Source organism: Lampetra planeri, chromosome 38 (genome assembly GCF_965212315.1).
Source record: "Lampetra planeri chromosome 38, kcLamPlan1.2.h2, whole genome shotgun sequence".
In the NCBI taxonomy this organism is placed as follows: domain Eukaryota; kingdom Metazoa; phylum Chordata; class Hyperoartia; order Petromyzontiformes; family Petromyzontidae; genus Lampetra; species Lampetra planeri.
In genome coordinates, this window is record NC_136144.1 from 3,900,545 (window position 1) to 3,914,986 (window position 14,442).

Below are 14,442 nucleotides of genomic sequence, written 5' to 3' on the forward strand. Positions count from 1 at the left end.
TGCTGTGTTGGATTCTACCGCTGTGTTGCTGCTGCACGGCATTGATTACAGACCCAGTACCGACTGAGATATCTGTCCACGTTTACTCGACAATGGTTAAGGTGGCAACCCAACCACTCACCCACACAACAACAACCGCCACTCGCCGCTAAGTGACGGGGACGTGAACACGCCACACACCCCTTGCACGATCACGGCGGCAAGGGTGGCGCAACGAATACAAAAACAACATCTGTGGGTTAAAACAGGCACGCTAAAAATGAAAAAAAATAACTGCGAATGAACAACAAAGTGGCAGTGCATGACGATCATCACCGGTCTTCTACAGAGACTTGTCAACACATTTACAACAAAACGGTTATTTCTAAAACGCTAAATGAGGCCAAATATTTTTTTCTGCTAATTCACCACGGAGATGAATTTGTCTGGGATATAAAAAGCGAGCCCGCTGCCGTGTCTTTGTCACCACAATGCCGTGACTCGGATTCGAACCGAGGTTGCTGCGGCCACAACGCAGAGTACTAACCACTATACGATCACGGCGAGCTACGCGGGCTCGCGATCACGGGGGCGCCGGGAGCCCCTCTTATAGCCGGGACCCCGCTGGACACGTGTTGCCCGGTGCAATCACCCGGCCCACGAATCTTTGGGTCGTGGTGTGAGCTTTTGGGTGTCAGTGGGAATGTATGTCCTCGGCCTCCCCTAGGTCGACTCGGCCTCAAATGAGTACCTGGTGCGGTGTGTAAACATCGCCACTGGGGAGACAAAGGCGGCCGGGCGTGGTGCTGGCCACCCACTCCCTCGTGTGCCGTTCCAGCCTTCATAGGTGCTACTCCCTAACAGCACTTGCCCCTACAGTCTGTTCAGGCTATATGGGGGATCGTTGTCATTGGAGTGTGTGTCCGTGTCCGTGTGTGAATGTGGTGACTCATTGCGCCCCTTCCGACAAGCAAGCCAGCATCAGGACTCACGGTAAGTGAAAATAAAACTGATGTTGTTTATATTCATGTTGTTTTACTTGAACTTATATTCACAATACAGCATGATTTTTACAATGGCACATGCACACATTTACAATATTTCTTATGCGTTGAACAGTGATTCCCTTATAAGTCGAACCGTAAAACATTTCACAACACTGATCTATGGGCATTTAAATATTAAATATAGTACATAAATTCTAGTGTTCTGACTTATTACGTAACCTCATATAGCGCGCATGAGAATGACTCACAGAGGCACGACGAACCACACGTGCAGGAAGGAAGCCACGTGATGAGCCAACACCAACGATTGTCCGAGCTCTGCTGTCCTCTATGTATAAATGCATCAGTTAATTAATGACGAGCGTTCATACAAGTGGGGGAAACCGGAGGACCCAGAAAAAAACCACGCGTGTGAGGGGGCAACACTCTATCCCCGTACAGATGAAGATGGCGACTAGTCCACTTGCTGTACTGCCTCCTCCTGGCGAGGAAGGTTATGGCACCTCCACGCCCACGTGAAGGGGAATTTACAACATCCACCAACCCTGGCTGCCTCCCACAGTGCTGATGATAACAACAACAATGAAAACAATAATTTCCACTTATAATAATAAGCAAGCAGTTATTGGAGGTGTGAGGAACCACGGATAATCAGAAAGGAAGCCCCGTGGTGAGCTGGTACCTACAATTGTCCAAGTTCTGTGGCCCTATTGTTAAGTTGTTATCGACCAAATGACGAGTGTTTACGTGTGGGAGCACCCAGAGAAGACCCACACGTGCCAGGAGGCGACACCCTTCCACATGCAGATGAAACAAGTCCACATTTCCCTGCTGGACTGCATTGCACTGTCTGTGGTTTCTCGCAGCACACACACATTGCAATCTCAGATTCATCTTCATGTTAATGACATTCTATGAATATTATGCAACGATTACAGCCCCGAACTCCGCCAATCCGCCCCGTCCGAAGCCTCGATGGCCCCAAAGTTGGTCTTCTTGGTGTCCCGGTCCCGAGCTGTTTGGCAACGCGGCCTCTCTCCGTCCGAGAGCCTCTAAAAGTTCTTCGTTGACCGAATCCACGGGTGGTCCATTGCCTTGTCAGGGCTCATTCGCTGCTCTGGATCCCACCTGGAAATGCCAGGTACAGACTCCACATCATTAAAGCCACCATGTGAATGGTGCCACGGGTCTATTTATCCGCGGCACTAGCTATTTAACTTTTCATGTTTTTATTTTACCAGGCAAGGCCCACTGAGCTATATGGCTCTCTTCAAGAAGTGACCTGGCCACAAATGATAGCTGAACAAAGTGGCTTATCGTGTGGAAATGTACAGCAGTCAAATATTCTAAATGCGTGTTTCTAAATGCGGAGGGAAAATCCAGAGGACCCGGAAAGAATCCACTCCACCACGGGGAGATGCAAACTCCAAATAAATAGGGATCAGGGTCAGAATCGAACCCACGACCTCCTGTATACCCTGCGAGGTAGTTAACATCTCGCCACCGTGGCCCCCAATTGTGATCACACGACAGAGGCAAAACGGCACGGTGCATACCAATAATTAACACGGCCACTTCATGAGTGTTTGTACAAGTGAGAGAACAGGAATACCCGGAGAAAATGCACGCATGGAAGGGGGCAACACTCTAACCCATGTGGACAGAGATGGCGATTATCCCACTTGCTGTACTGCCTTCTGGCCAGCCAGAATATGCCACCTCGACGCCCACTACACCATGCACCTGGTGAACCGAGTTGCAATTTCCGGCCACGGCTAACATCAGTAGCGAGTGACAGCTGGACTGGTCTCAAGCCTTGTCCACTCCCCCTCCACACCCCTTTTCTCCCGTCAACAACTCGTACAAACCAGTGGTCAACCCACACGACCCAAATGGCATGAGGAAGTTTTCATCCAGCAGTGGATTGGCAAAGGGCTTCTTCTTCGTATGGCTGACGTAGGTGGAGAGAGCAACAACTATTTTACATTGAGGGAGTAGACGAGTCAAATGATGGCATTAGGAGTAGCGGAGTGGTGAATCATCGCTGTGACGATGCCTGCACCTTCGTATTTGTGAATGGGGCAGCGAGTCGGCGTACGTTCCATGATTCTGCCAAGGGATGGCAGGTAACCCAGTCTGACATGATTTTAGCGGATGTGCGGTTGAGGGTTTGCGACTGTACACTAATTCTTTGTTAAACGTGCTACCTGAGTTCCTGAAAATAGCGAGGAATGACCGCACATTCACGGACACCACAAAGTAGCGCTGTACGATCCACGTACTGCTCATCTTAGCGGATCATTTGTTGCTGCACGTGGTGAGATCTTGCCATGCTTGCATGCGGCTGCACAGGTGTGTATCGCGATTATCACATAATAAGGGGGAGGGGTTTGGGGGGGGGAGGGTGTGTACGTACGTGAGGCATTGCCGAATAAAGTCGATGAAGTCCTCATTGCTCGCATTCAGCCGTCTCTTCAACTTGACGCTGCCCGGAGGCTTCAGGTACCACTTGTGATCCAACACGACCCGCGGTTTGTTGCATTCATCTGAGGATAAAAGTACTTTGCATGAACTCGGCAGTTCGTAGAGCGCGACTCGCAGGGCCACATTAAGGTGACGAGGGGCCTAAGGCTGACTAACAGGAAAGAAGGGCCTAAGCACATATCACGTTTTGAAAAAATGTGTACGGAGTCATGAAACAATTATTTATTTACCTGCGCAATTATTTTTTATATATTTGGCTCCAGGTAAATTAATCGTTTCTTCAAACAAACAAAAAAACATCTTCCTAGCTTGAGCAAATTTAGGACTGATGTCATCGTAATTCACGGAAAAAAATGTTCCAACGGCCGCGTTACCCTGGAAAGGGGGGGTGGTGGGGGGCTACAGAATATGAGGCCTGAGGCCGTTTGCCTCCAGGTTAATCCGTCCCAGGAGACTCGCCACTCAGTCAACTCGCGGTTATCTACAGGGTGGGAATATGCCGGCAATGGAGTAACCATGGTGCTTGCAGATTCAAGAGTATATTGTTGCACCATGATAATTGTTTTTTTACCCTTCTATCTGGCAACAAAACTGACACCTTTTTTACAAGGAGTCATGTTTGCATAGACCACAATACCTGCAGCCAAAATGCAAACAAGAAACATAACTCTGATAATATATGCACTGTCCTTGAAGTTGATTGGTCCACACCCGAGACAGCTTTCCTTAGAGCCTAGTCTCACATGGTGTTGGACCAGATGATGCCATAAGTTATGTTTTTTTTTGCATTTTGGCTGCAGGTATTGTGGTCTATGCAAACATGACTCCTTGTAAAAAAGGTGTCAGTTTTGTTGCCAGATAGAAGGGTAAAAAAACAATTATCATTATTATATTGTTGCACTCGCACTGTCTCTATCATGAGCTGCTCATCGCACGTTGAGTGTCGGTGGCCGGGTGACCGGGTGGCCACAAACGCGTCGCTACGTGAACCAATCACTCTAAGAAACAAACGTTTGACGCATTCTACATCTTTGCTGCCATTCTGCATGGGTAGAGCAGTGGATGTGCTCTCACCAAAATTGACTTAACAATACTAATACAAATATTGATTTTCTATAACGGAAAAAGCTTATAATGGGAAATAATAATCATAATTAGTATGTATACAGTGTTCCCAAACAATAGACTTTACATGCCATGCATGTGTAATAACAGCCATAGAGGGTTCACGTGGGGATTGGCTTGCCGGTCCTGCTTGTAGCCAATAAGGGTTGAGATAGGGACCATGGCCCACGCGTCATCACGACAGGTCATCAGGAGTGATTGGCCTAGCCATTCGGGGCCCCAGCTAATGGGGAGCCGGATGAGGGGCGTGGTCCCGGGATTGACAGGGAACCATCGAGAATGGTCGAAGCTGTCCATGAACGATTGGCTGGGGGAACCACGTGACGGAGGTATTAAGAGCGAGTGAGAGAGAACGATCGAGAGCAGACTGAAACTGACAAGAGCAGGGTCACGTGCGGACGGGGGCTCGGGTTGCCACGTGCGCGGTGGGGACTTAGTGCGTAGTCTGTCCTCTCTCCGTTGTCTGCCAGCAACGGAGAGTGAGTGAGCAAAGTGTATTGTGGAGTGGAAATAAAAAGACTGATTCCAAAGCCGTCTCCCGAAGGATTATTACACTGGTGTCAGAAGTAATTCTGCGACTGTTTGGACGATCGTCAAGATGTCTAAGCACCTCAGAAAAAAGAACCTGCCCGTGCCTCTGTCGGAGGAAGAGGTCGAGACGGATGAAGATGAGCTGTTGGGAGCTACAGCCCTGGTGCCGCCGGCTGACGACACTCACCACGACGCCTCTCAGCGTCGACCGGGGGAGGATGCGACCACCGCAGGACCGAGAGACGAATGCCGGCTGATGGCGGAGCAGATTGAGTCGTTGTGCGCAATTCTGCTAAGCCTGGTGACCGCGGTGGCGTCCTCACCAGCCGTGGGTCGCCAGATCGCCGATCAGCTGGACGCCGCGGGAAGGGGTCCTGCTATGGAAGCGGGACCCGCCATTGCTCCTGCCATGCGGGAGAACACCGTCGTCTTGGGTGGGGCGGCTGCGCCGGAGTCGTCGGCCGCCATTTTGGGCGCGCCTACCACCACGCGGCCGCCGGACGCCATTTTGTCTGCACCGAGCGGAGAGCGGGAACGGTGGTCGGAGACGCCCGCGGCACGCGCCTGCCACCGCGGACATCGTCTTCCACAAATAAAAGAATTTATCGCCGGGGGCGATTGGAGTGCTTTTACGTGGCGCTTCGAGTCAGCTTTTAGATCTGTCAACTGGACGGAGGAAGAAGCGCTGGGAGCGCTACCTACGCTGCTCAATGATGTGTCTCTGGGAGTCTTCCGCTCCATCCCGGCGTCCAAGAAGAAGACACTGCGGGATGCGTTCACAGAGATGGCGGAATTTTACGACCCGCCGACATCGGCCATCAGAAAATTTATGTCGCGTCGCCGGGCACCGGAGGAATCGCCGTTGGCCTATCGGGGGGCGTTGATGGCGATGGCCATGGCCGCCTACCCTGACGCAACGGCCGAGCATTTGGATCCACTCATCCTTTCCCGCATGCTGGAGTTGTCTCAGGAGCTCAACATCTCTCTACCAGTGTGCGGCCACGAACCGCTTTCATCGCGGTGGGTGGCGCGCTGCCTGGACGCTAAGTTTAATATCAAGCGGTGGGACCAGATGGCGGCGTGGACGGGGAAACCCGAGATCGACGGGCCGCCTCTGGGGTGGTCTCCGCGACTGGTTGTCCACTGCTCCGACGACTCGGGCGACGACCACATGCTGGCTGCTGCTGTCCCGCATAGGATTCCGGGCCGGCGGCTGCGCGACCAGCGGGGCGACTACACGGGCCGACCGCGTGCGAGGGCCGGGTTGTCCGACCACCGGCCGACGTCGGCCGCGTGTTTTAAGTGCGGCAGACGGGGCCACTTCGCCCGTGACTGCCGCTGCCGACCTCTGCTGTCGCCTCCTCCGCCAAGGGGACCTCCATCTCCTCTAACTGCTGCGGAGCTGCAATAACCTCGGGCGAGTCGGCACAAATCGGACACCCGGCAGGTCGTGTCACATCACTCATCCACTCGCACTCATTCTTACACTCCTAAGGATAATATTACTTCTCCTGCTCCATTGACACGCTCTGCTACACAGTGGAAGAAATTGGCTCGCAGGATTGTGGCTGCGGCGTCGGGCTCGTCGACGGTACGCGGTACCATCGACGGCGTTGACGTCCGTATCTTGGTGGACACTGGCGCATCGGCTACCATCATTTCGGATGTAATTTTTCATTTGTTGTCCATTCCTGCGTCGAGAATACGCAAGGTTAATGATGCGTGTGTTGCCGCCAATGGGGGGAGCATGGGTATCTGCGGACAGGTGGATGTGAGCATCGCTATCGGAAATATTACCGCCGCAGGACCTGTGTTAATTTCTCGCTCGCTAGCTGTTCCATGCTTGTTGGGTACGGATTTCCTGCGCCGGATGTCGTTGCGAATACGGGTCGACCAGGACTGTTTGGAAATGCCGGGGGGTCGTAGGATGGCGTTCCTGCCTTCCCTGCTGGCCAAGGCGCCTACAGGTAACGCAGTTACTGCTGTAGTTGCGGCTACGGTGGAGGTTCCATCGGGAGCGCAAATGCTTATTCCGCTACGTTACCGAAAACCACTTCAAATGGGAAGGGGTGCGAAAGGCGTGCTGTTATCCCCATCGAATTCCGTATCGAAATCTTTTTCTTTGGCGGCGGCACAAACGATCGTGCGCCCAGGTCAGGCACCTTTCATACAGGTCTTGAATGGGGGACCTGATCGCATTGTTGTTCCGGAGGGATCGGTGCTGGCTCACGCCACTACCGATTTCGCCTCTTGTGAAAAACCGCCGCGCGCTCGGATGCCCGCGGATGAGCCTCCGCATGATCGTTCACAAGAACGCTGGATCGCGGATTTATGCGGAGAGAATTCTTCCTTGTCAAATGAACATAGGAACGCCTTGCGTTCGCTGTTGCTGCAGTACGCTGATGTGTTCAGCAGAAATGATTTGGACCTCGGACGCACATCGCTTTTGTCGCACCATATTGAAACCGGTGCGGCGCCGCCTGTCTGTATGCACCCTCACCACATGAGCCCGGCGGAAAGGGAACACGTGCGTGGGGCGGTAGATGAATTGCTGGCGGCGGATATTATCTCGCCATCCAACAGCCCTTGGGGCGCGCCCGTCGTTTTGGTTAAGAAAAAAGATGGTGGTACGAGGTTTTGCGTTGATTTCCGCCGGTTGAACAAAATCTCGGTAGCGGACGCGTACCCCTTACCGAGGATGGATGACTCATTGGATGCTTTATCGGGTGCTAAATTCTTTTCCACCCTTGACCTGTCCTCGGGCTTCTGGCAGCTTCCCCTCGATGACGAGTCAAAAGCCAAAACGGCATTCCGCACGCCGCAAGGCCTCTTTGAATTTAATCGGTTGCCGATGGGCCTGAACGCGGCTCCGGCCACATTTCAGCGGCTCATGGAATTGGTGTTGGCGGGACTGCAGTGGGAAACGTGCCTCATATATCTAGACGATATAATTGTCTTTAGCCGCACGTTCGAGGAACATCTCCAACGCCTTGAGACAGTTTATATGGCCGATGGCCTGGCCTCTGCCTGACCAAACGGCAGCGTCCATCACCGACGCTTTCTTGAACGGGTATGTCATGGACAAGGGGGCACCTGAAAGGCTGCTCACAGATCAAGGCCGGAATTTCTCCTCTAAATTGCTTAGGGAAGTTTGTGACGCGCTAGGTACAAAGAAAGTTCGCACCTCCCCATACCATCCACAAACAGATGGTATGGTGGAACGATTCAACCGTACCCTTTCCGCTATGCTTTGTCACACGGTCAGTGAAAAGCAAACCGATTGGGACTTGCACATGCCAGGCGTCTTGGCGGCATATCGCATGGTTCCGCACACGTCCACGGGATACTCACCGTTTTTTTTTATGTATGGCTGTGAAAATGTTCCACCCATCGATGTGCAACTGGGTACGCCGAGTAAACAACCGTCCCGCTCCCTGCCTGACCACGTGCGTGACTCGCTTGAATGAGTAACGGAAGCGCGAGAGGCTGCCCGGTGTGCGACGGCCCGTGCTCAGGCAAGGAACGAACGGTATGCGCGTCGATCGCATACTCGCATGCCTTGGTCAGTGGGAGACCTGGCGTGGCTCCACTGCCCCCAGGTACCGGTGGGCACATCCCCTAAACTGCACAGGCCATGGCGGGGGCCTGTGACGCTCGTAGATGTTCGGAACTCGCAAAGTATCCGCGTTCAATACGGCAAACGTCGGTGGTATGTTCATTCCTCGCGACTTAAACCCTATGTTGCGCGTGTCGGTCCTTCATCCCCAATAGCTGACCTGCCGGGTTCTGCTGGGCCGACTGCGCCGCTTGACACGTCCATTGATCCCAGGGGGGACTGTGTTGTGCCTCCTGCAGATGAACAGGTTCTGAGGGCTGAGGAGGCACCCGCTGCCCCCCCTCCAACGGGGCCCGCCCTGGACGTGACCAAGCACCAACAACCGACTTCTTCTTCGAGCCTGCCACCTCCTGTCCATCCGGAAGCAAAGCGACCTTGCGCTGGGAGCGGAGAGGGTCCCGCGTCGCGTACGCGGTCGAAATCTCTTCCGTTTCGTTAACGTTTGATCGTTCGCTGATTCCCTGTCGTTACCGCGCTGCAGGGGCGCCCTAATGTATGTTGTGATTTTTTTTTTATTATTATGGGTGACTGTTTTACATGTTGTTAGGCGCGGGAACGCCGGTTCACCCTCAAATTGTTAAACGCACCTTGGTGCCCTAATAAGATGTTGCGGAATTGGTTCTTCACCCTTTTCCCAGCCGAGATGGCTAAATTTTTTCACCGGGGGGGGGGGTGATGTAATAACAGCCATAGAGGGTTCACGTGGGGATTGGCTTGCCGGTCCTGCTTGTAGCCAATAAGGGTTGAGATAGGGACCATGGCCCACGCGTCATCACGACAGGTCATCAGGAGTGATTGGCCTAGCCATTCGGGGCCCCAGCTAATGGGGAGCCGGATGAGGGGCGTGGTCCCGGGATTGACAGGGAACCATCGAGAATGGTCGAAGCTGTCCATGAACGATTGGCTGGGGGAACCACGTGACGGAGGTATTAAGAGCGAGTGAGAGAGAACGATCGAGAGCAGACTGAAACTGACAAGAGCAGGGTCACGTGCGGACGGGGGCTCGGGTTGCCACGTGCGCGGTGGGGACTTAGTGCGTAGTCTGTCCTCTCTCCGTTGTCTGCCAGCAACGGAGAGTGAGTGAGCAAAGTGTATTGTGGAGTGGAAATAAAAGGACTGATTCCAAAGCCGTCTCCCGAAGGATTATTACACTGGTGTCAGAAGTAATTCTGCGACTGTTTGGACGATCGTCAAGATGTCTAAGCACCTCAGAAAAAAGAACCTGCCCGTGCCTCTGTCGGAGGAAGAGGTCGAGACGGATGAAGATGAGCTGTTGGGAGCTACAGCCCTGGTGCCGCCGGCTGACGACACTCACCACGACGCCTCTCAGCGTCGACCGGGGGAGGATGCGACCACCGCAGGACCGAGAGACGAATGCCGGCTGATGGCGGAGCAGATTGAGTCGTTGCGCGCAATTCTGCTAAGCCTGGTGACCGCGGTGGCGTCCTCACCAGCCGTGGGTCGCCAGATCGCCGATCAGCTGGACGCCGCGGGAAGGGGTCCTGCTATGGAAGCGGGACCCGCCATTGCTCCTGCCACGCGGGAGAACGCCGTCGTCTTGGGTGGGGCGGCTGCGCCGGAGTCGTCGGCCGCCATTTTTGGCGCGCCTACCACCACGCGGCCGCCGGACGCCATTTTGTCTGCACCGAGCGGAGAGCGGGAACGGTGGTCGGAGACGCCCGCGGCACGCGCCTGCCACCGCGGACATCGTCTTCCACAAATAAAAGAATTTATCGCCGGGGGCGATTGGAGTGCTTTTACGTGGCGCTTCGAGTCAGCTTTTAGATCTGTCAACTGGACGGAGGAAGAAGCGCTGGGAGCGCTACCTACGCTGCTCAATGATGTGTCTCTGGGAGTCTTCCGCTCCATCCCGGCGTCCAAGAAGAAGACACTGCGGGATGCGTTCACAGAGATGGCGGAATTTTACGACCCGCCGACATCGGCCATCAGAAAATTTATGTCGCGTCGCCGGGCACCGGAGGAATCGCCGTTGGCCTATCGGGGGGCGTTGATGGCGATGGCCATGGCCGCCTACCCTGATGCAACGGCCGAGCATTTGGATCCACTCATCCTTTCCCGCATGCTGGAGTTGTCTCAGGAGCTCAACATCTCTCTACCAGTGTGCGGCCACGAACCGCTTTCATCGCGGTGGGTGGCGCGCTGCCTGGACGCTAAGTTTAATATCAAGCGGTGGGACCAGATGGCGGCGTGGACGGGGAAACCCGAGATCGACGGGCCGCCTCTGGGGTGGTCTCCGCGACTGGTTGTCCACTGCTCCGACGACTCGGGCGACGACCACATGCTGGCTGCTGCTGTCCCGCATAGGATTCCGGGCCGGCGGCTGCGCGACCAGCGGGGCGACTACACGGGCCGACCGCGTGCGAGGGCCGGGTTGTCCGACCACCGGCCGACGTCGGCCGCGTGTTTTAAGTGCGGCAGACGGGGCCACTTCGCCCGTGACTGCCGCTGCCGACCTCTGCTGTCGCCTCCTCCGCCAAGGGGACCTCCATCTCCTCTAACTGCTGCGGAGCTGCAACAACCTCGGGCGAGTCGGCACAAATCGGACACCCGGCAGGTCGTGTCACATCACTCATCCACTCGCACTCATTCTTACACTCCTAAGGATAATATTACTTCTCCTGCTCCATTGACACGCTCTGCTACACAGTGGAAGAAATTGGCTCGCAGGATTGTGGCTCCTGCAGATGAACAGGTTCTGAGGGCTGAGGAGGCCCCCGCTGCCCCCCCTCCAACGGGGCCCGCCCTGGACGTGACCAAGCACCAACAACCGACTTCTTCTTCGAGCCTGCCACCTCCTGTCCATCCGGAAGCAAAGCGACCTTGCGCTGGGAGCGGAGAGGGTCCCGCGTCGCGTACGCGGTCGAAATCTCTTCCGTTTCGTTAACGTTTGATCGTTCGCTGATTCCCTGTCGTTACCGCGCTGCAGGGGCGCCCTAATGTATGTTGTGATTTTTTTTTTATTATTATGGGTGACTGTTTTACATGTTGTTAGGCGCGGGAACGCCGGTTCACCCTCAAATTGTTAAACGCACCTTGGTGCCCTAATAAGATGTTGCGGAATTGGTTCTTCACCCTTTTCCCAGCCGAGACGGCTAAATTTTTTCACCGGGGGGGGGGGTGATGTAATAACAGCCATAGAGGGTTCATGTGGGGATTGGCTTGCCGGTCCTGCTTGTAGCCAATAAGGGTTGAGATAGGGACCATGGCCCACGCGTCATCACGACAGGTCATCAGGAGTGATTGGCCTAGCCATTCGGGGCCCCAGCTAATGGGGAGCCGGATGAGGGGCGTGGTCCCGGGATTGACAGGGAACCATCGAGAATGGTCGAAGCTGTCCATGAACGATTGGCTGGGGGAACCACGTGACGGAGGTATTAAGAGCGAGTGAGAGAGAACGATCGAGAGCAGACTGAAACTGACAAGAGCAGGGTCACGCGCGGACGGGAGCTCGGGTTGCCACTTGCGCGGTGGGGACTTAGTGCGTAGTCTGTCCTCTCTCCGTTGTCTGCCAGCAACGGAGAGTGAGTGAGCAAAGTGTATTGTGGAGTGGAAATAAAAGGACTGATTCCGAAGCCGTCTCCCGAAGGATTATTACACATGCATGCAGAGTAGCGCAATAAGTTAGAAGTAACCGTGGAGATGAAGACTGAAGAATAAGATTGAGAATTAAAGAGAGAGAGGTAGGATTTTTAAATCGAAGTTTCGTCTCTACCTACTGCGAATTCCTCACCTCCAAGGGCAGGGAGTTCCAGAATCTGGGTGCTGTACAAACAGGAGCCCTACTGCCACACAGTCTAAGCCTGGAGCGTGGCTACATTGGGTCGTGCATGATTGTTATTGACTGTATTATCTGTTATCTTTGTGGTTACTCATTCCTCTAAATCATTCCAGGATGTTACCGTGTTTTAAACCATGGTAAGCACCGTGGGCACAGGTGCTCTATGAATATCAAATAAGATAGATCTTTGTTTTGGTTTCATCTGGACCACCCGTTTCCCCATTCCTAGAGACAATCGAGAGCTGTCTGCACTAGCAATCTGCGGATGTTCAAAGCAATGAAAATTGGCATGCAGCCAACCAGTCTCACCGAAGTAGGTTGTTTTCAGCGGGGAAGCCCGAATCATCGATGGTGGAGGGACGCCCAAGACCTGCACACGTTACAGGGATGAACACGCAGGATCACGGGTGCTTGAGGGCAATACATGCGTCAACGCAGAAAAGCAAGATTCTCCATGGGGCATTAGTGTTAAACAGTTAACGGCTGAATGTTTCTCACCTGCGTCGACAAATAGAATCAGGCAATCAATCAACGTTACTGTGGCCTCGATGTCTAAAGCACATGTATTAGGTGCTGCGGTGGTGAGATGTTTACTATCTTGCCTGGTGTACAGGAGGTTGTGGGGTGGATCCCAACCCTGACGCCTGTATATTTGGAGTGTCATGTTCTCCCCGTGGTCTCGTGGATTCTTTCCGGGTCCTCCAGATTTTCCCTCCACATTTACAAACATCCGTTGAGAGGACTTGGCTGCTACAAATTTCCACATGATAAACCACTTGCTTGAGCTATTATCATGTGGCCAGGTTGCTTCTGAAAAAGAGCTATATAGCTCAGTGGGCCTTACCTGGTATAATTAAAATAGTTTCATTTTAAATAGTTTAGCTGAGAAAGGAGAGAAGTGGAGCTGATAGAGGAAGAGACAACAGCCTAATCAGGAGGGAGCTGGTCCTAAGGAGTAAAGGATTTGGGAATAAAATGGAGGTGGGGCCTAAAGAGGGATGGGCAAAACCTGCAGAGGTTGAACATCTCTCTTTGTTTAAGGCAATGCAAGCAGGGAATCAACTATATGCAACAGCACACGTTTAGTGCCGCATATGCGGCCCAAGTATTTTTATAATTTTCTTTCACTTGCAATGTAACGTTATTAACAAACTAAGTTCTCTAAAGTGCCTTTACCATTAGTAAACTCAAAGCCCCCATACATCAGAGGTGCAAATATATTTATATTAAAATAAAACATTGACAGAGGTAAAAACCCAATTAGAACAAAATCAAAAAGGTGAAACCAAAATAGAAACGTTGCCAACTGATTATCATCATACTCTTTGGGTCTTTCGGTAAAGTCACGTAGATAGACCCAAAGAGTTTGAATTCCTGCAGTCACGAAAGCTTTAAGTCATGATTATAATCAGTTGGCTACGTTTCTATGATAAAAACCAATAATTATCGGTGGAAAGCTACTACGATAAAAACTGGTAGAACATTGAAGCCACAATTCCATGGAATCCAGTCAAATAGCAAGGGAAGCAAGCATTGTGATTTTAATAGTGAAAAAGGCACAATCAACTAATCGTTTCCTAATTTCACCGCTACCTGTCTGCAATATCGGCCACTATTGCCGCTGCTGTACCTGTTCTCTTTGTTTTCAATCTCAGATTCCCGCTAGGTTTCCTCAGCCTGACTCGCGAGCGATACTCACCTCCATGATGAGGGCGAGCTGGTGGGCATCGTGGTGGCCTGGGAAAAGAATCTCCCCAGAGTACAGCTCGGCGATGATGCAGCCCAGCGACCACATGTCCATCGGGCTGCTGCTCTTTAGGCCCAGGATGGCTTCTGGCGCGCTGTACCAGATCCTCTGAATGTCAGAGAGCGCTGCGCGGGACGAGACACGAGACGCCATA

At 53.0% G+C, this 14,442-nt stretch overlaps 1 protein-coding gene and 1 non-coding gene across 5 annotated transcripts in view; both read right to left on the reverse strand.

The window, feature by feature from the left end:
• Positions 1–471: 471 nt before the first annotated feature.
• TRNAH-GUG (transfer RNA histidin (anticodon GUG)) lies at positions 472–543 on the reverse strand. Its single transcript has one exon. It is a non-coding gene; the product is annotated as a tRNA-His (tRNA).
• Positions 544–994: 451 nt separating this feature from the next.
• Positions 995–14,442, reverse strand: part of LOC144731209 (uncharacterized) — a 33,918-nt gene continuing 20,470 nt past the window's right edge. For 2 of the 4 annotated variants that reach the window (XM_078612209.1, XM_078612208.1), the window contains exons 14-17: positions 14,241–14,413; positions 12,851–12,911; positions 3,403–3,532; positions 995–2,114 (exon numbers count right to left, since the gene is read on the reverse strand). In XM_078612209.1, the coding sequence (XP_078468335.1) occupies positions 2,039–2,114; positions 3,403–3,532; positions 12,851–12,911; positions 14,241–14,413 (440 nt within the window). In that variant the 3' untranslated portion in view covers positions 995–2,038. Of the gene's footprint in view, positions 2,115–3,398; positions 3,533–12,850; positions 12,912–14,240; positions 14,414–14,442 lie in introns of those variants that run through there. The other 2 variants (XM_078612210.1, XM_078612211.1) reach the window with 2 other exon arrangements.